Raw genomic sequence first — 20,939 nt, 5'->3', positions numbered from 1 at the left:
ACACTTTTGCCTATGCTCTTCTTTATCCACTCTCCCTGGCCTCAAATACACTTCTGGGCCTTTTTTCTGGGGGGTGAGGGGTGCCTCTTGCTTCTAAAAACAGCCTCTGAAACACCGGTGAGGAATGGCATGGTTAAGCTGACCTCTGCTCGCCAATGTCCGCTGAGAAAACGAGGCCCAACGTGTTATGTTGGTGGTAAATAGTAGCAGACTGTTGCGGGCTGCCGTTTCCATCACACTGTGTTTATTATTGTGAGGGTTTAACTGCGAAGGCCTGCGAGGCGGAAAAGAACCGTTTATGTGCCTTTTTCATTCACAAAACGACTCAGTTCGAGGATATAAAAGAGTTTGTGTGTTTAGAAATGTGGCTTTATTCACTAACATGAATGCTGGCTTGTCTTTCACCAACACTTAGAATAACATAGCTGTTATCAGAGAAATGCTCATTATGCTCCAGTGGAAAATCCTCAATACTTTGTTGGTTCCAGTTAGACACTGAGTATTGAATATTGTTCTTTAATGTATTTTGGGGGCATTTCTGCCTTTAACAGATAGGAGACAGGAAATGAATGGATGGAGAGGGATTAGGGATGACAGTCCCCAGCTGGCCTTGTCTACATGGTCATTAAACCTGAGGCCACAAGGATCTGTAGTGTTGTTTACTTTTTTCTTGACTCAGTGTATGTTTTATATGAGATTTCTTTTTCTTTTTTCTTTAGACAAAGTTATTGTACTGCTTCTTGTGTTTAGAACATGTAATGTTTGAGAACGTTGGTTTATTTTGTTAAATGAAGCCAGAGCAATTTAGACAGACACATAAATGATGCGTGTGAATTAAAACCATTAAGAAGTCGGAATAAAAATTTAAATAATTAAGATAAGCAGCCAGCCAGTAGGAAATTAATAAGACATGTGATTTAAAACCAAAAGAATAAAATAAAAACAAATCAAATAATAGTTCAAACCAACTGTTGACCAATACAAAAAAGTAATTAATGGATTAAAACCAATAAAAGAATAAAATAAAATTATAATTAAGACTGGCAACCAGACTACTAAAGTAAAACATCAAAATAAGGTACGGATAGAAAAGAAAAGAAACACTACTACTCTATTTAATATTTGATATGTATAATGTATACTTTTCTGTAAACATATCCTGAAATGTGACGGACTCCGCTGACAGCATGGTTAGTGAGTTCATTTAGCTGATTTTTAAGTAGTATTTGATTTTAATACTATAACATAACTATTATACAGAATCCAAACCACATCTACTAGTCTTTGTGTATAAAATTGGTCTGGTTTGATATTTTGACGTCAGAACTTGTCTTCATACCTTGGATCATTTACATAGCATTGATCAGTTCCCATATGCCTCCCCTCAGTGCCCTGCAGTATGCATGAACCCATAGAACCAATACAATGCAAACACTGTTCTCTGTGTGTGTGTGAACGCGGTCTGTTTGACGCTGACGTCTCAGGGGTGTTAAGTGAGTCACCAGCGGTCCACCGGTTCAGAGACAGAAACACATTATAGTACTGTGGCTTCTTTTAAAGCCTCTCATTCGACTTGTAAATTCCTCTATTTATATATCTGGTGTATCTCGATAATAGGAGTTAATTATTCTGACTGAACCAGCACAGCATTTAATTAAATTGAAGTGACATCATTTCCACCACAAACTGTTATACAGCGTAAATGAATTGATATGCAGCGGTATTTGAGGAACTCCAACAGAAACAAGTGTTTTATACTTAAATTGAGGCCGACTAATGAGGCAGATCACTGGCAGCGTGTCGGGAACATGATACCACTCAAACAGAATGTAAGAACAACTTAAGCTGTACAGTTCAGGGACATCAAGCTTGACAGTTGTATAGTAGGAAAGCTTCTCTGAAGTAAGTCTATTGTTCTGATTTAAGTGATACAGCAGAGCTCGAGCACAGTTTTAGAACACGGTGTTCATTCAGCAGCCCCTATAAGAAGAATTAAACAGATATACTGTTCCCCAGAGGAAATGCATGTGCTACTGTTTTTAGCTCTGCAGTTCTCACTCTCCCATGGTAGCGGAAATGGAGGCCCTCTAGTTCAAGTGTCAAGTCCTGGACCTAATGAAAGCCATCTGAGTGTCATTAATGTGCCAGTTGTCGAGCATTAGGGCCTCAGCAGAGAGACGGCCGGAGTGTCCACAGCTGGCCCGCTGCTGGGTTCAAATCGGATTAAGACCAAACTTTGACATATCCGTCTGTGTAGCGAGAAAACAGAGCAGCCTAGGACTTAATGCGAGCAGTTTCCACATAGTCTTTGTGACCTGTTAGCTTCTGTTGGACAGCTTGTATAGCTGTACTGTAGTTTGCTCCCTGTGCTGCTGTTCTCACAGAAAACGATGGCTGGTTTTGCCGTTTTGCCGTTTCCTCTACCGCCAACCGTGAAGCTCACATTTGTGGTTTTTAAGTGAAATGTCTCGACAACTGTTGGATGGATTGCCATGACATTTGGTGCACACATTCATTTCTACCACAGCGTATTAGGGTCATTGTAGGTAAAAAAAAAAAAAAAATACGGCGTGCTTGTTTTATGGAAATGTATAAATATATATTTATTATTGGAAATGAATTAACAACACAAAACAATGACAAATAGTGTCCAGAAACCCTCACAGGTACTGCATTTAGCATACAAAATATGCTCAAATCATAACATGGCAAACTGCAGCCCAACAGGCAACAACAGCTGTCAGTGTGCTGACTTGACTATGACTTGCCCCAAAAGTGCATGTGATTGAAGTGGGCATATCTGTAAAGGGGAGACTCATGGGTACCCATAGAACCCATTTTCATTCACATATCTTGAGGTCAGAGGTCAAGGGACCCCTTTGAAAATGGCCATGCCAGTTTTTCATCACCAAATTTGCAGCATTATTTAGCTTCCTTCGCAACAAGCTAGTCTGACATGGTTGGTACCAATGGGTTTATGGTTTCATATGATACCAGTATCTTCACTCTAGCCTTAAAATTGAGCCTGCTACAACCTAAGAATTGCAAGTTGCGTTGAAAAATGTAGCGACGTTAAAACAAATTTCCGTTAATGTGTTACTATCCCGTTAACTTTCACAGCCCTAGTTTTTTCTCATAAATTTACGAATTTAATCTGAGAAATTCAGAGTTCTTTCTCTGAATAGAAACCCCTCCCCGGGCTCCGTTATTACAGTATTTATTTAACTACAGTGGCTCTAATACGCCGTCGTACATTTTGCCCTCAGGATGAACTGCAATTACTTAATTATCCCTTAATTCTTCATCTAGCGGCATCATCCGGTGAAATACTTTGGTTTATGACTAGTTACCTGCAAAACTAGCATGACATGACATATGTCCAAACAGCCAATACTGCACCAGCTGTACAGACTTCTGGTCACTTCTTTTTTAGCATATACAGTTTGTCTCCCAGTAGCAGCAGCTCTCCACTAGCAGACTGACTGTTGGGACCATTAACCCTGGAGAAATCCTTGTCTCCTTGTCTCCCTCCACACAGACTGCTGAATAATCACCTCACTGCTGTAAACATTTGTCTGAGACTGCAGACTGCTGTCACGTATCGAAATTATTCCTCCCGCTGTCTCAGCAATGCAGGTGCTGCAGATTTTTGTGTACAGTATCATCCCAGAGAATTAACATCTGTGACAGCTGCTTATTAATTTGCAGATCATTTTGGCTGTGTTGCTTACTAGCATCGTGTGAAGCATTTTCCAGGCTTGTTTAGTTTTTCCCAGAGCTTAGATTACAGCAATGGCCTGGTTTAGGTTTAGAAATCAGACACGCATGATTCACAAAGACAATATGCTGCCGTTTTGGCACAGCATTTTCAACTCTGCAACAAGGCAGTCTGGTCCCCCCCCCTCTCTCTCTGTGTCTGTCATTCTCTTCCTTTCGCAACTGAATGCCAAATATGTGATCTTTATAGCTTCAAGAGGGAGATGTGGCTTGTTTCCAGGCACCGTGATACAGGCTTCCTGTGTGATCCAGTTGAGCTTCCTGTGTTTCAGCAAAGGAAGGGCCGACTCAGCAAAGACGGAGAGTTTAGGGCGGCTTACTGTTCAGCAGCTCCACAGGCCGAGCCCTTGCCTCACACTGTCACAGCCAGGCAACCCCACAAGATCCCTTAAAACTAGCCTTCAGTTTAGCCTGGAGGTTGGTGGTGAGAATCGAATGCTCTGCCCTTCTCTAGATCTGCTTTCAGAGGATCGCCACAAACGGTTAAACAGATGGCTCCCAAAAAAAAAGTCCAATTTTACAGATGCCTGAGCAAAGCTTGTCTACTGTCAAGTAAACTTCACAAAGGAAACATTATAACAGCTAAGGGGGGGGGGGGAAATGATTCTCCTATGGATTGCATTTTTTTTTTTTACGATTTTGAAATAGATTTTTTAATGCCAGAATCGATATATTTGCTTCATTTGAGTCTATGCAGAGGTAGAAGGAAGTTACTGCTTTTATTGTTGTAGTCTGAGTAACGTGACGTCATATTCGTTCCGTATCCGTCAACCAAAACAAACTGCAGCGAGCCGTGACGAGAAAGTAAAAAACGGCGGAGGGTCGTATTGTGGTAACGTGCGGTCAAGCCAGCCGTCACTTGCATCTCAGTGGTCAAATTGGTCGACACTACAACTTTAATGCATTCAAACGTCCCGGATGGAGCTGACCATGGATGTATAAAGAAAACGGATCTGACGGGAGAGCTAGTGATGGACTTTGTGAAGTTAGCGGATTATACACGTGTGACTACGTCCGGTTTTCAAAATAAGGTGTTAACAAAGGGAACTGTATACAAAATACATATATGGAAATAAGATGATTGGATTATATTCACCAGAAGTATAAAACATTACCTGTCCCTTATAAATTAAAAAGAAAACACTACTAATTTGTGAGGGAAATGTCTTTATTCTTTGATTTTTGGGTTGCTGGGAAAAAAAAGGTATAAATAATGCCTGACAATGACTGATATATTTGACTTCAGGACATCTCTGACTACATAGATGTTGAAAAATCCAACATTTTTACTGTATTAATTTTGATATTTTCCAAAGTAAAACTCCCCAGAAGTTTATGATTCAACTTTTCCCCATGGTCTAGTGTTAAAAAAAGTTAAAAATTGCAACAAATCGTAATATTGAATCGCAGTACTTAAAAATCAAAATACATATCGAATCGGCACCCAAGTATAATGATAGTATCGAATAGGGAAATACTAGTTGTATCGTCCCAGCCTAATAACAGCATTGGAGCTATTTAATTATGTGGAACACATTTTCTTGTCCCTGAATGACACACTGACATTTTGCCATTTAAATAAACACACGGTTGGTTGTAGGTTTTCCATGTGTCCATGTCAGATTTGTTTTTGTGTCTCCTATGATTTAGTCCACCACCTTTTCGGAGTGATTGCAGAGGCCAGGTGGAGAGGATGAGTCAGAAATAACTTGTTAGCACTGCACAGCTATTTTCAACACAGAGATGGAGCCATGAATAGAGATATGTGGAGTACTTGGCCGTCCTCCAGAGGTTGTGGTTTTGCCTCAATTGTTTCTGCTGAGCTGCAGTGGGAGGACATGTTGTGATGAGATTGTGAATTTTATTCAATATGGACATATTTTAGGCGCTGAAAAGAAACCAGAACTGCTTAAATGTTATTGATTTTCTGACTGGAAAAGATAGAAAGTCCTTGCAAGGCAGTGTCCCCCCCAGAGGTGTATCTTTAGCCTCCTTCATAAAAGGGGAATGTTGGCAGGCTTAGTGCCAATGTATGTGGCTAACTGTTTTGTGTGGAAAGTACAGCAGGATCTCCAAGACCAGCAACAAGCTGTTGGTTGAGCTTCTCGTAAAGCTGGCATTTAGGCTGTAGCTGCTACCCCTATTATTCTGTTAAACTATTACAGAATGAAGGATTATGGGTCCGTAGCTGAACCATTTTGGAGCGTGCTTTAAAATACCTGATTCACACATCCTGTATAAAAACATGTATACCACAGGTACTACCATGTCACTTACCTAACACTTTGTTCAGCTTTTCACCATTTTAAGCATTAAACCGAGACTATGCAACGTTTAAAAGAAGATCACATAAGCAATAAAGCACACTGCTAAATTCAATACACTCAGGATTTGCCACTGCAGCCTTAAACGTAAATTCCCGTTTATATCTACCTGGTGTATTTCCCATAAATGTAGCTTTTGTGGCTCTATGGCTTGTGCTTACTTTGCACTCGCCACCTCAGACCACCTGTAAGTAGTCACCTGAAACGACCATTATGGCTAACTGCATGGGGATCTACATCCGGGGCAACTTGCCGGCTGACCTAATGTTTTGCGTTGTGATTCTGACGTCGAGGTGATGTGTCCCCTCTGGGTTGATATAAGGCAGGTTTGGACTTCCACTTTTATGGATGGACTTCCACCTTTATCAAAGAGGTCCGCCAACCAAACCTCAACTGCAGAAAATGCATAGTAAACACAGAAAAGTCTCATGGTGGCTAATATTAGCAAACGTTAGATAAATATTGCTGTGTCATATGTAAAAAAAAAAAAAAAAAAAAAAAACGGACATTACTGAAGTCAGTTTGCTGACTCCTCTACTTGTGCTTTTGTTACACTGTGTTTTAAGAAGTCAGTAGCTGTGTCTCCATTCAATTCCAATTCCAATCCATTTTAAGCTCAATTTGAAGTATCGCATTAGAGAAGCTGTATAGAAACAGCAAAATTCAATCAAACTTCCTAAATTCCGAGAGAAAGTTTTTACGCTCGCTTGAGGTGTTTTTTTTGCCTTAACTCATATGACTGATCAACTGTTTCCACTGTCGGTCGTCTTCTTGGATATTGCCATAACGTGCGAATGCTTGTCTTCTTTTCTGAAGAACATGAAACATGAAACATGGCCAATACTAACTGACGTGAAAGAGCAATTAAAACATTACCCAATTGCAAAAAAATCCTGAAGACCGCTCTCCATTATTCTCTCGTAGACGGGTTAGATCATGGATGTATGGGTTAGATGGGGCTAGATGTCTAGAAGGTAATCCTCAATTTGTGAAATCTGATCTGTAATCTGCAAAAACTTGCAAAAGATCTTGCGAGACTCCCTGCCCAATGACCTAGCCTAAGCTTAACTATTCGAGATCAATGCCTAACCTAACCATCTTGCAAGAGTTTCCCCAACTCGCGGGTTACCTTCTAGACACGACCGTTAGATTGCCAAGCCAACTTGTCTTGTTTCTGGTTTGCGACCTCGACTTCTTCTACTTTTTTTTACAGGCGGCTTACAGCCATGTGCCTGTAACGGCAACTTCTGACCAAACTAGCCGAGTTTATTCTCTCCAAACCAGTTGATGGAAACACCGACTGATTCACAATTTTTTTTGCGACTTTTCAAAAGTTTGTGTAAAATCTGCTTGTCAATTGAACGTAAACACGGCTACTGATAAACATTTTAATGAATGAATGAAAATAAAATGTGCTGTTATCCTGTAATAGTCACTTCTGAACTTATTGGCTGCTGTTCAGCAAATGCTAAATATTCTCTCTCAATGCAATGCCTCATTACACTCAGGATGGTACTTTGCATGTGGTAGAAATTGTTGGGTAATATGCTTAAGGTCCTGTCTGTGCTGATATCATCTCGATAGCTATTTTTACGCCTGTGCAGAGTATTTTTTTTTATCATTCTAGTGCCCATAAATCATTGAACCATTCCTCAAAATGTGAAAGCAGGAATAGAAGCTGATGTCAATAACACATCTGTGTGTATTTCTTTGAGGCTAAAAATAAAGGATGGCAGACTGAATCAGACGTGACGGAATCTCTTTGGCATTTCACTGAGGAATAGTTTGAAAACCGGAATGCTCTTGTGATGTGGAAACTATGATGACATTTTTCTAGGCGCTTTGTGCCTTCATCCACATCGCCTGGAGTATGTTTCTCATTTTTTTTTCTCCTGTGGAAAGATCACATTGGATTGTCTGCCCATATCAATGTCCTATAGAGAGAGAAAGAAGCACCAGAAGACTAAAGACATCAACATCTGACTCATTAGTATTATTTATCACACGGAGGCCCTTGTGGCAAAGAGGGGATGGTGAGTGGGAACACTTTAAGGATCAGACCCTCTGTCACGGTCTCGGAGGGCAGCCTGATTCATTGCTTTTGTCTGCTATGAGAGGGTCCTCCGGATGGTGGTGGTGGGGGGTGGACAGAGACACAGACGGACACTGTTTGGTATTCTCCTTCAGTCCTGTCGGGCGGCTTGTACGTCTCAGAGCTCAGACATGTTCCCCGCTCGGCCGCTGTTTGAAGGGTACGTGAAGTCAAGGGGCCACTGGTTTGGCTCGGCTCAACAGTGGAGGGAGGGAACTGAGCAATTGTGTGGGTGGTATGATGGAGGACGGAGAGGGAGAGAGGAAGGAAACAAGGGAGAGAAAGAGGGAGGATGTGAGTTTAGGATGCCAGAGAGATGCCACAGACAACTGTAGAGTGACTGAATGCATCTTGGAATGGTTTAATGAAATATGAACTATACTGAAGATCCTCAAAGTTTATAAAGTCTAAGATACTTTCGCCATGCAGATCTGTTCAATAGTTGCTTTTACCAAATGTAATAATCTGTTGACATTAAAAAAAAAAGACTATTTCTGTACAAATGAAGGCAGTCCAAAGTGCCAAAGGGGCTAACTCAGCAGATTCAAGGAAAATCTGTAAGTTCCTTTTATTTTGACTTGAAGCAAAGCAACTCCTTTCCCCTCCGAGTTGTGCACCGCCCTTTCCTGTTTTTCCTTCTTTTCCATTCCTTCTTTTCACGGCCGGAGGACAACAGTCATTCTGAGCGAGGGAAGCCCAGACCTTCTCCGACAAAGAGCGCTGTGACTCTGAGCCGACAGCTTCTTTACTGCTGCAGTCAGTGTGTGCTTTACTACTGCGTCTAGCTCTCTCTGACTCCGCTGGTCATTATTCATGGCAGCGCTTGCTGAAGTAAGTACTTCTAAGCACTTGCAAATGCAGCTCAGTTTAAAGGAAAGTAAATCCACTTCAAGGCCGAGGTTTTTGTGGATCAATTAAAGCTGGGTTCTCTACATCAGAGGTTTTCACGCAGGGGTTCAGGAACCTCCAAAGGTTCATCGAGTGCACAAGAAGGCGTTGTATAAGTTTATAATGTAGGCTATGCATGTGATTAATGCAATTAATTAAATGTTTTTGTTTTTGCACGCTGTGTAAAATGCCTTCATAGTTAAAATGGATTTATTACAATGTGCACAAAAGGGTACTTTTAGTCAAAAAGATAAATGATATTGTCGTGGTTCAGTGGTTCTTAACCTATTTCATTGAAGCCCACCCTACTTGTATCTAAGAAGAGCTGAGCCCCCCACCAAAAAAATCAAAATCAAAATGACGTCTTAATTAATTTGCTATAAAAAATTTGGAGCCAAAATAGATTTTTTTGTTATTGTGGTTAAATAAATGTAATTTATGGTGTTACATTGTTGCTAAACCACCCCGTTAATGCAGGTGAAGGCCGCCATTTGTGTGCGTTTAGTGGGGGAGGAAATAGGTTTTTGACAATGAAAATGTTGTTTTGAAAGGCTAAACACTAACAAATATGGATCGAAGCAGAATATTTCATAAGATTTTGCTACTAAGGAGCAAAAAATTATCTTTTTATATAGATTTATATACATACTTTTGTAGTATGTGTATTATTATAATTATGATTTTAGTTATACATATGGCAATTAGCTTAGAGCAAATAGCTTTTTGACCGCAGTGAAAAATGTTGTTTTTGAAAGGCTAAATGCCAACAAATATAGATTAAAGCAGAATATTTTGTTAAATTTTCTACTAAGTAGCAAAAAAATATCTTTAAATAAATGTATATATATCCCAGGATCCCAGGTTGGGAACCACTGTGGTACATGATATCATCTTGAGTCATGATAGTCTGGTAAACTGCAACGTGACTAGTTACACTATGTGTTCACCTGTCATGTCTGCTGACTATAGCTGGTTAGCTTGTGCCATGTCGCATCACCAAGAGGGACAGACTGAGAAAAGGCAGACTGATCTGAGAAACACAAACCGCAGCAGATGAGTTAGTGTGGGGACTTTTCTGTAAAACTGATCATTAAAGTAGACCTCCATGCTCTACTTAGTTGAAGCATTTAGCACTTACAGGCCCTAGCCGTGTGGGTTGATCTTTCTTTTCATTTGCATGACAATGACCACTTTGCAAATTGCATGTGGCGCAGATCTTTTATACTTTTTGCTCAACTCTCCTGCACATAAAATCCTAAAAAATGTGTTTCTATCATGTTTTAGTCCTACCTTTTGCAGGGGAAAAAAAGATTAAAATTGTGAATCATTGCACTTAAACAGTAACGAAATATCTCATTTTTTGATTCGATTGACTAATCAATTAAATAATTGTTTCAGCTGTTGTCAATACTGAATAAATAGCAACAAACTGGAGAAAGGGGATTGTGGGAATCACGGTGGTACAAATACAACATCCCTTTATGGGTCTCACAGCTCACATTTCCCCAAAGTGCAGTAGCCGTGTTGCAGGTTACTATCCTGGTCGGGCAGCGTTCAGTCTCTCAGGAATGCCTGAGAAGCTCAGCCCTTTTTAGTCACGCACCACAGTGTCTGCCATGCATCACCTTCTCCTGCCAACTGATAGAGCCTCGCAAAGCCCATAAAACACTGGGATGCCATTAGTCACAGCTCAGGTGTGTGTGACAAGTGGACAGGGCAGGCGTTGAGGAGTAAAACGTGCATGTATGCATGCTGGCGTCTGACTGAGAGAGGCAGGAAGAGCGTGGGAGCTACATAAACTGTAAGAGAATAACCAGTCTGCAGGAAACTGTCTGGAATTTATCTTTATGTTTATGCTTTCCCATGGATAAATACATCTGAGCCTTGCGGTTGTCATGCAAACCTCTCCTAATGGTCCTCGTCCCTCCCTTCTGCACATCAGCAATTCATATCTTTGCCACAACCAAAATACTCAAGTTGTTTATGAAAGTGTACTTATTGGAGCATTTTGAAACCTCACAAATTTAACTGACTGTATTATTTATAGTGATGTTACTCGACGATGCATGACAGTGTTTTCTTGGCATTATCTGGCTTATTCAAAATGATATGTGGGTATGGTTTCTGAGCATCAGGCCTCTTGGAACACAGAGGAGTGCAATTTGAGGCTCTTGTCAGGGAGGGTTGCAAATATTGTTCTTCCCATGTAAGCATGTATGGAAAAAGTCAAAACATGGTTAATGCGGCTGGGAAAGTCCGAATTTATTTAAAGTATAGTTGCCATACATTTCCATCCCTAGAGTAGGGGAATGCAGCTTCTCTTTGGGGTTAAACATAGTCCAGTGGAGAAAAAAAAATGCATATATATCCTTATAAATAGCAGGAAGCTAACAGGATAGTCAGCTATGTCTCTGCTTCAGTTGCAAACTGTGCTTTCTATGAAGTTGTGGGTATGCACAGCTGCTTCCTGTACAGATATAGTGTAACAAAGACACCTCATCTGCCAAAAAACTTCAATTGTACCTGATAGAAAATATGTTTGGCCCAAAAAAAAAACTTAATCAAAACTTGTATTTTCTCCTTTTTTCCCCACAGAGCTTTTAACCACATCTCATGGTCTTCATCAGTAATGATTAAGGTTTTCTGGAGGTGTCAAACTATATAATTCTTGGCTAATAGATCATTTTCATGTATGATTTGTAGGGGTGGGGGAAAAAATCGATACGGCATAGTATTACAATATTTTGCAATATTGAATTGATACACAGACGTCAAGTATCGACCTTTTATTATATAAACTATTAACCTCTTAACAATCCGAGGGCCCGGAATCGATTGGTACCAACCATGTCACGTTAGCTTGTCGGTAAGCGCGCTGAATAACACTTCAAAGTCACGCTAAATGTTGGCGAAGAAAAACTGGCATGGCCATCTTCAAAGGGGTCTCTTGACCTCTGACCTCAACATATGTGCATGAAAACTCTGAGATGAACAGATTGAAAACTGTATCTTATTAACTAAAACAGATGTTGACAAACTGCATAATTTTCAGTTGAAAAAAGGTAATAAATCGCAATATATTTTATCGCTATACTGAAAGTATCGTGATAATATCGTATCGTGGGGCCTCTGGTGATTCCCACCTCTAATGATTTTAGTTTTTCCATCCTTATATTGCCTTTTTACTTCTAAAATGGTAGACAAAAACACATTGTTATAGTGGCCATGTTAACCAAAACCACCTTGAAAAATGGTGACAACTTGTATTTACGACGTCTGAACTCTGAGCTTTGGAGGCGCACTTGAAGGCAGCATAACATCCTGTTCCTAGCCCCTTTCTTGGACTTCTCTCTGTCCTCTGCTTATATTTTACTGTAGTTTTTTTATCGAACATTCCTCTGTGCACTGCAGCTGCTAAGCTTCACGGAATTTAAGAAAACAGGGTTATTTTTCTAACCTGACACCTCGCTGGCGTTTTGTCGAGGTAGTTTGCATTTGAATAATTCCTTGGAGCTGAAGTCAAAACCCCGGCGGGAGTGAAAGGAAAATATCTGAGTGTGCGGTTTTGATGTAAGAGGAATGTGAACTTGAATTCCTTCATTTTAAGCTTGGTTTTCAATGAAATCAATTGTTCATCGTGCATGCACGTACATCACTAACTGCTGGACTCAGATCTAACACTGTATGGATCTTTTGTGACACGGTCGATTGGCTTCAGTATGGTACGGTGGTGATAACGTAAAAGTGGCAGAACCAGGTTAAATGTGGTATTTCTCTCACATGGAAACACAGCACATACGTTAACACACACACTGCACCATGTACAGCAGTGGAGATTCAAGCCAGCTGATCTAATCTGGGGGTCTGTAGACAGGCCGTCTGCTCCTCTGTGTCTATATAGACGGACACACACGCACACACTCACACAGGCACCCAGGAATGCATCACTCAACACCGCGCACACTGGACGTCAGAGCTTCCTTTACCACAGTGTGAGGGAATGCAGCCTCTATGAATAGCCAGCAACAGTCACTGGTCTAAAAAAAAATCAAAAGAGAAAAAAAAATGTTTTGTCGCTTTATCACTGTCTTTCTAGCTCTAATTTGAACCTCATGCTTTAATATCCAGCGTGGTAGACATTTAGCTACTGTGGAGATTCCCTTAGAAATGGCTCCCATGAGTTTGTGATTTATGCTCAAGCGGGACATTGGGTTTTACATTCCACATGTTAATTAGATTCGGCACATGCTGGTCCCTCGCCAGCGCACCTCAATACAACATCAGGGCATTGATTCGGTGTCTCTCTGTAGGAGCCTTCCCAGCTGTCGCTTATTAGAACTGCCAATAAGAGGTGGTGAGAATCCCAAAAGCATGTCAGTGCTAACTCAATCTTTTGAGACAGCAGCAGTAATGTGGAATTCATAATGATATTACATTGTCCGGAGTTTCTCTTGTGTAAATGTAGCACACAACAGGAGATTGTCCGTGTAAGACGCATTCTCAAAAGTATTTGTAAATTATATTTCGGCATCGGCCCTTACCGACAGAAGTCCCCAAATCTCGTCGTCCCTCCAGTTTAATATTTTCGTTTGCATTTTTCGTTTAAGTGACCTCTCGTCTTCCCCCTTGGATGTTTGTATCCCTCCGGTTTTGCGCCAGTCGCTTGGAAACATCATCGATACGCCCACTCACTTGCCGTGAATTTTCGGAAAATGACCGGCTCTAAAGGCTGCTCGATTATGGCAAAAATCATTCACAATTATTAACTTGATTATTCATTGACTTGGAAACATTATGCGTTAAGCAAGACATTTTTTTAGCCTGCGTTTTAAAATTAAACGCATTAATTCGGTGCACTTTGAGAGCAGGGAGCTCCGTCCCTCCCCGCAGGGAGTGAGGGCACCACGAGCACTAAGCGGTGAGGTTCGGGCGTGGAGTGCTGAAAAGCGCCACCTTCACTCCGGCCTTTCCAAGCCAACCTAGCCGGTCGCGGTGTACAACCACGGTGGAAATAAGCCCGGCGAGGGCCAGCCAGCTAAAGCTTTTGCTCAAAGGCACCGCTATGCTAAAGTACAGTCTCACAGAGCCGCTAATCAGCCGATCAGTGCAGAGAAAGCTCCTTCAGCTCACTTATCCTTAGTAAGTCATAAGCTTTGCATTAGTGTAGGACAAGATGCATCGATATGGCTGGCCAAAGGGCCTGCTCACAGACAAGGGATCAATATACACAACCAGAGAGGGGGTGACTCTAGGGAACTGATGCTATTTACAGTAAAAAGGATTGTGGAAAAAGGAGTTTGTAGTCCAAGCCAGGGGCAAGTCGGTGTGATTGTGTCTGTACGTGAATGTGCGCCTAGATACTGTAGCCTACAGGTTTGTATGTGAAAGTGCTCTGAATTGAATTAGCTGCCTGTTACCCTTTGACCGACTGAGAATAGCCAAGCTCTTGCCACCGGATAATTTATTATCTCTAATTATAACCAAGCCATTTACACAATCAATCTGTCATCTCTCTGAGACGCTCTCTCTCTCGTTCCTCTGAACCCTTTTGTTCAAGGAATTATGAATTCAATCTATTCAGGCTATGAAGCACACCAGCTATTATTGTTAACAAAGAGAGAGTCGCAAATGACATATTGCTTCTCAGAACTCTTTGATGACATAACAGCACATTTAAAAGATTTTTTTCTCGTGTGTGTTTTCAGATGGACCTGAAGCTGCTCTTGATATCCACGTTGTTAGGAGTCTTTTGTTGCGGTAATGCTCAGAAAGGTAAGATTGGCTCACATGCTATTGCCGTGACATCATTATTCTGTCACATGATGTCATTTCGTTGATGCCAGCTTGCATAGCGAACATACAATTCATAATGATGACTACCTCCCTTAGAGAGGGAGGCCGGCTACTTTATCTTAATGATGTCATTGACCAGAGATCCACCTACGGGGCATAGAGGATAATGGAAAAGACAGAATATTCCGTCTCTGTCTCCAATTACCGTCGAGCCACACACTGTTCCAGATGAACTGATGTGTAAACACGGGGGGCTTAACAGGCTGCTTACTTTGCAGGGCCTGTGCTGTGCCCCTGCTCCCTCTGACTCTGCCTCCCTCCTCTCTCTCTCCTCTCTTTGTTTTCCATCCAGAGGGGAACGAGTGCATCAATGCCAACGCCAAATACTGCGGGGAGTGCATCCAGGCCGGAGCCAAATGTGGCTGGTGTAAAGACCCGGTATGTGAATCGAAGCTGTCAGCTATAAGCGCTGCTGAGAAATGCAGTTTGATGTCATTATGATGCCATTAGGCATATAGCGATAGTGTATGTAGGGCTGCAGTGAATGATTGTCCGTGATTGTTTTTTTAAAGTAATCGATTACTTGTTTAGCCTCTGAAATAACAGAAAATAATGCAGCCATCACAATTTCCCAGAGCCCAAGGTTATGTCTTTAAGTTCCTAGTTTTGTCCGACTAACAGTCCACATTGGAAAGATATTTAAAGAGGACCTATTATGCTAATTTTCAGGTGCATACTTGTATTTTGGGTTTCTACTAAAACATGTTTACATGCTTTAATGTTCAAAAAACGCTTTATTTTTCTCATACCGGCTGAACTGCAACACCTCTTTTCACCCTCTGTCTGAAACGCTCCGTTTGAGCTCCTGAACTCAAAACTCAAAACTCTTCATATTGTGCTCCAGCTCCACTCTAACTAGCTTTATTTGAGGGCGTGCCAGACTAGCCGCTAGGCAGGTATTATGCAAATGTATTACTAGGTGACATGACCATGTTACGGAAGAAAAGGCGGGACTTCAAGCGAGGCGTTTCAGGCCCTTCAGGAGCAGTGTTTCTGTGGGGGAGAGTAACTCCCTTTAGAGTGGACTTTGGGCTTTGTAACTTTGCATGCACAAAAAACTATATAGCACACGTAAATTGAGTGTCTTTGGGTTTTGGACAGTTGGTCAGTCAAAACAATCAATTGAAAGACGTCACATCAAGTTACGATGGGCATTTTGAACTATTTTCTGATGTTTTATAAAAATTGTCAATTTATTAATCAAGAAAATAACAAGTAGAAAATTGATAATGAGTCAGAATCAGTTTCAGTTCTAATCACATTTGAGAAGCTGGAACCTGCCAAGTATTTTTGCTCAGTAAATAACTAAAATGACTAATTAATTATCAAAATAGTTTTTGATAGGACATTTGTATTATTATTATTATACCTCCGCGACAACGTAGTCACACTTTTGCCTTGTACTTTAATAAAGTTGCAGTACTTGCGAAAGACATTAAAAAGTAATGGGCAAAATCAGAGCAGCAGACACTGGACGAACACTACATACTCCATAATGCAACTCAATAGTGTCTTTTATTAGACCCTTTCTGCATGGTAAACACCCATCCCTTGTCCTCAATGCCCCCCAGATTGTAACTGAGAGAGTAACCCTGATGAAAGACATTATGCAACAGCTCTAGTAGTGTGCCTTACGACAAACAAACAGATTTTCACTTGTAAAATTGTCCCTTTTAATCCTCCCTGTGCTGCTGCTCGTAGAACTTCCTGAAACAGGGCGAGACCGTGTCGACCCGTTGTGACGAGCTGCAGTCTCTGATAAAAAGGGGCTGTGATAACGCCATGATCGAGAACCCGCACGGGGAACAGAAGATCCTCAAGAACAAAAAGGTGACAAATCGCAGAAAGGGAGCAGATAAACTGAAGCCAGAGGACATCACTCAGATCCAGCCCCAGAAACTCAGCCTCACCCTCCGATCTGGTGAGAATACATTTGAATTCATCTTTTCCTGACGCTATTTGACGCTACTCTGACACAGTTTTTAACTACGGTAACATCGTGTAGGTGAGCCCCAGTCGTTTGACTTGAAGTTCAAACGAGCGGAAGATTACCCCATCGACCTCTACTACTTGATGGACCTGTCCTACTCCATGAAGGATGATCTGGAGAACGTCAAGAATCTGGGAACAAGTCTGATGCTGGAGATGTCAAAGATCACCTCTGACTTCAGGATAGGTGAGGGTTTTCATTATGGAGCGTGATCACATTTGACAGTTTGTTTCTGTTGCGGGCAAAGAAATTAAAAGCTTTCTTTGGTTCTTTCACTAAAAATCACAGTTGTTGGAACTACTTCAACATTACACATTTAGTAGCCAAAACTTACAAAAAGAAGAAGCAAAACACATTTTCGTCATTTCCAGTCACCAGTTCTTATTTAAGTAGATCAGAAGTTTTCAAACGGGGAGGAGGGCGTGCATGCTCTTATCCTAAAAACAACAGGAAGTTAGTTATTGTAGTTTGTCCCCCTCACCAACACAGTCAGTATTCGCAGCAGCAGTATTGCCTGGAACGACTCATAGAATTAAGGTACTTAAAAACCTGATACCTGCAATTTATGTCAAAATGTGCACTCCTTTACTGAGTCATAACTCTGTGATTCACGTTTTTTATATTCAATGTGACTTATTCTTTCCAAGGATACCATTATCTTTGTCCATCACCAATTAAATGTCCATTATTCTGCTTAGGAATCACAGAAAAAAGACGCTCCTTGTAACTCCAGAACTTGCCTGAGAATAATCATGTTTTTAAGTTTTCTTCAGTTTCTAAGTAAACAAGTAATAGTTGCCTGTACATCCATGGGTACATTGCAAACGGGAACTGCTAATTGGTAATTCGGCATACTTTTAATGGTGCCAATTTGCCAAAATGTAAACATATAGGCAAAAAGAAAAACGGGACTTAAAGTAGTTGTCTCGACTTGTCTGAGGAGGTCCACTGTATCAAACATTGAGAGCCCTGAGGTAGATTAGCTGTCTTGTTTTTTCAGGTGTCCTATTGTGGGTATTTGCTGCCACCCAAGGTTGAATGACCTTTTTGTGACCTGTACAAACAAACCAAAGAAGTATTAGAGTTCATCGACCAGAGCACCCAGTCTCAAAACAAGCATCTTGTTAAAGGTCCCATATTATACTCATTTTCAGGTTCATACTTGTATTTTGTGTTTCTACTAGAACATGTTTACATGCTGTAATGTTCAAAAAGCCATTTATTTTCCTCATACTGTCGGCCTGAGTATGCCTGTATTTACCCTCTGTCTGAAACGCTCCGTTTTAGCGCATTTCGACGGAATTGCGACGAAATTGCAACAGTATTGCGTTGCTAGGCAACAGCTTGGGTCCATGTGTACTTCCTGTCAGCTGATGACATTCACATACACTGCAACCAGGAATAAACTGGGACACATTTAGAATGTTTACGTTTAAATCTGTGTAAAGGGTCTAAATATTGTATATTTGTGACATCACAAATGGACAGAAATCCTGACAGCTTGTTTCAAATGCAGAGTTTCTGAATACGGGCTGTGTGTATTTCCCTGTGGATTGAGTGTTTCGATACTTTCACAGTATTTATATAGGACTGAAGCCTGCTTTATAATAAAAAAACATGAAAATCTCACTTTTTTATAATATGGGACCTTTAAGCCTTTACCCAAATCCCTTGTTGACTTTTTGCTCAAGTTGTTTAAAATGAAATCCAACTGTCTTTTTAAAGGTTTTGGTTCCTTTGTGGAGAAGACAGTCATGCCATACATCAGCACCACCCCGGCCAAGCTGCTGAACCCGTGCACAGGCGACCAGAACTGCACCAGCCCGTTCAGCTACAAGAACGTCCTGAAGCTGACCAGCGACGGCAAGAAGTTCAACACCCTGGTGGGCCAGCAGCACATCTCTGGAAACCTGGACTCTCCTGAGGGGGGGTTTGATGCTATCATGCAAGTGGCTGTGTGTGGGGTAAGCTGTTTCCCTCTCAGTATTCCTGTGGTAAATAATCATTCCCAGCTTCTCAATTCAAGGTAATTTTTCCCACAATTACCGCACTTGCTTGGAGGGATGCAGTGGCAATAAATGCATTTATGTGGTGATGTGTGAACGGAACGGGTATTTTATGAGTCCTTGGTGTTTACCAGGGGATTTTTGGATGCAGTGATAATCAGAAGTTCATGTGCCACATTATGATGTTCTCATATTCCCACTTAGCATTTATAGAGAGGATATATCGCTGTTGGTAGATAATTATTACTTTTAGTTTGAGTGTTTCCTTCTCATTTCTCAGGATCATATTGGTTGGAGGAATGTGACTCGTCTGCTGGTGTTCTCCACTGATGCTGGCTTCCACTTTGCCGGCGACGGCAAACTGGGTGGCATCGTTCTGCCCAATGATGGAAAATGTCACTTAGAGAACAATGTGTACACCATGAGCCACTACTATGTAAGTAGCTTAGTATTGTTTGGCCTGTTCATACACCGCTACTCATGTTGACTGTGTGTTACACTATAAAATTTACACTTTTCTCCTCCATCCTGTTTTAAAGGACTACCCCTCCATTGCTCACCTGGTTCAGAAGCTGAGCGACAACAACATTCAGACCATCTTTGCGGTCACCGAGGAGTTCCAGCCTGTTTACCAAGTGAGTTCTTCTTCATTTCTCTATGTGACACACTTTTACTACATACTCTTCCTCGTTCCTTCTGTTTGCGTGTGTGTGATAGGAATAGTCCATAAAAATATCCAGCCGGGCGAGTTGAGGTAGCATCCCCATAAAAGCTCTAATTATTTCCATGTGCAATGCTGTTGCTTTTCAGGCCAGTTCAGCCCAGTTCCATCTGAGTATGATGAAAGTTCTTTCATTACGTAGCCCCACAGTAGCTTCAGTATGCTTTAAAGCACAGACTGTATGTATAGATGGACAACCACAATATCTCTATAACTACATTTATGATGAAATTTTATTACACAGACTCGTAACGGTTATGGAAAGTTAAAGTTACATCTCTGTTCTTGTACAATTCCCGAGCCTCCGGCTGTGTGACTACTTCACTCAGAGCAGCTTTCAATCACAGCTGTCGATCATGATGTCACGCCCCCTTTTTATAGCATCAAATAACAAATTAAAACCAAACTTATCAGAAAAATGAACATACATCAGCGTGATAAGAACTACCTAAAGTGACAGAAACCATATTTGTGAAAAATGTATTTGACGTGTACTTTGACTTTTAATTTGGCCCATATCCCATCCGCTAACATGGAGGGGGCGGGATTTATGACCTATACTGCAGCCAGCCACCAGGGGGCGATCCAGATGTTTTGGCTTCACTTTTGGGGAGCTGTCATGGTCGTCCATCTTTATATACAGTCTTTGCTTCAAAGCAATAATATTTCCATAATTTCAACGTTGAAATTAATGTTGTATCCATCTAAATCTGGAATTAAATGAATAAATCTGTATATTTTCGGGTTGTAATGAGATGCACTCACGTATTGCAGCTGGAACAACAGTCTGTTAAAATTCATAGAAGAGTATTCTTGCTCCTGTGTTGTTGCTAATAGAGATTTTAGATATCACAAGATTAACAGAGCTTTGATGAAGCTTTATTCTAAACTTTTTTTCTTCTCTTCTCAGGAGCTGAAAAATCTGATACCAAAGTCTGCAGTGGGCACTCTGTCTGCCAACTCAAGCAATGTAATCAACCTTATTGTGAGCGCTTACAATGTGAGTACACTTTGATTAAGTTACTGTATCATTTACTCACATGAACCACATTAAAGGAATAGTTCAGTTATTATGAAGGGGGGTTGTATGAGTTACCTATTCCATAGTCAGTGTATTACCTAGAGTAGATGTCGGTCGGTATGCCCCCAGTTTGGAGAAACAGACAGGAGTACCGAAACGGGAGCAAACCAATGTACCGCTGTGGACGGAGATTGGCAGCAAAACGTATTTTAGAGCCCTTAAAGAAATATCAGTTTATGTGTAGACTATATTTTAAATATTTCACCG

The 20,939-nt window shown here is 41.0% G+C and overlaps 1 protein-coding gene across 4 annotated transcripts in view; it reads left to right on the top strand.

Annotated features, from left to right (window-relative positions):
- LOC141759303 (integrin beta-1-like) overlaps positions 1-20,939 on the top strand; it is a 34,758-nt gene that overhangs the window by 3,997 nt on the left and 9,822 nt on the right. For 2 of the 4 annotated variants that reach the window (XM_074621269.1, XM_074621268.1), the window contains exons 2-9: positions 14,787-14,853; positions 15,227-15,312; positions 16,636-16,855; positions 16,940-17,110; positions 18,650-18,888; positions 19,211-19,366; positions 19,470-19,565; positions 20,562-20,651. In XM_074621269.1, the coding sequence (XP_074477370.1) occupies positions 14,787-14,853; positions 15,227-15,312; positions 16,636-16,855; positions 16,940-17,110; positions 18,650-18,888; positions 19,211-19,366; positions 19,470-19,565; positions 20,562-20,651 (1,125 nt within the window). Of the gene's footprint in view, positions 1-8,907; positions 9,025-14,786; positions 14,854-15,226; positions 15,313-16,635; positions 16,856-16,939; positions 17,111-18,649; positions 18,889-19,210; positions 19,367-19,469; positions 19,566-20,561; positions 20,652-20,939 lie in introns of those variants that run through there. The other 2 variants (XM_074621266.1, XM_074621267.1) reach the window with 2 other exon arrangements.

This window comes from Sebastes fasciatus, chromosome 21 (assembly GCF_043250625.1).
Source record: "Sebastes fasciatus isolate fSebFas1 chromosome 21, fSebFas1.pri, whole genome shotgun sequence".
Lineage (NCBI taxonomy): Eukaryota > Metazoa > Chordata > Actinopteri > Perciformes > Sebastidae > Sebastes > Sebastes fasciatus.
Note: the sequence above shows the minus strand (reverse complement) of the source record. Positions and strands in the feature narration are given on the sequence as shown.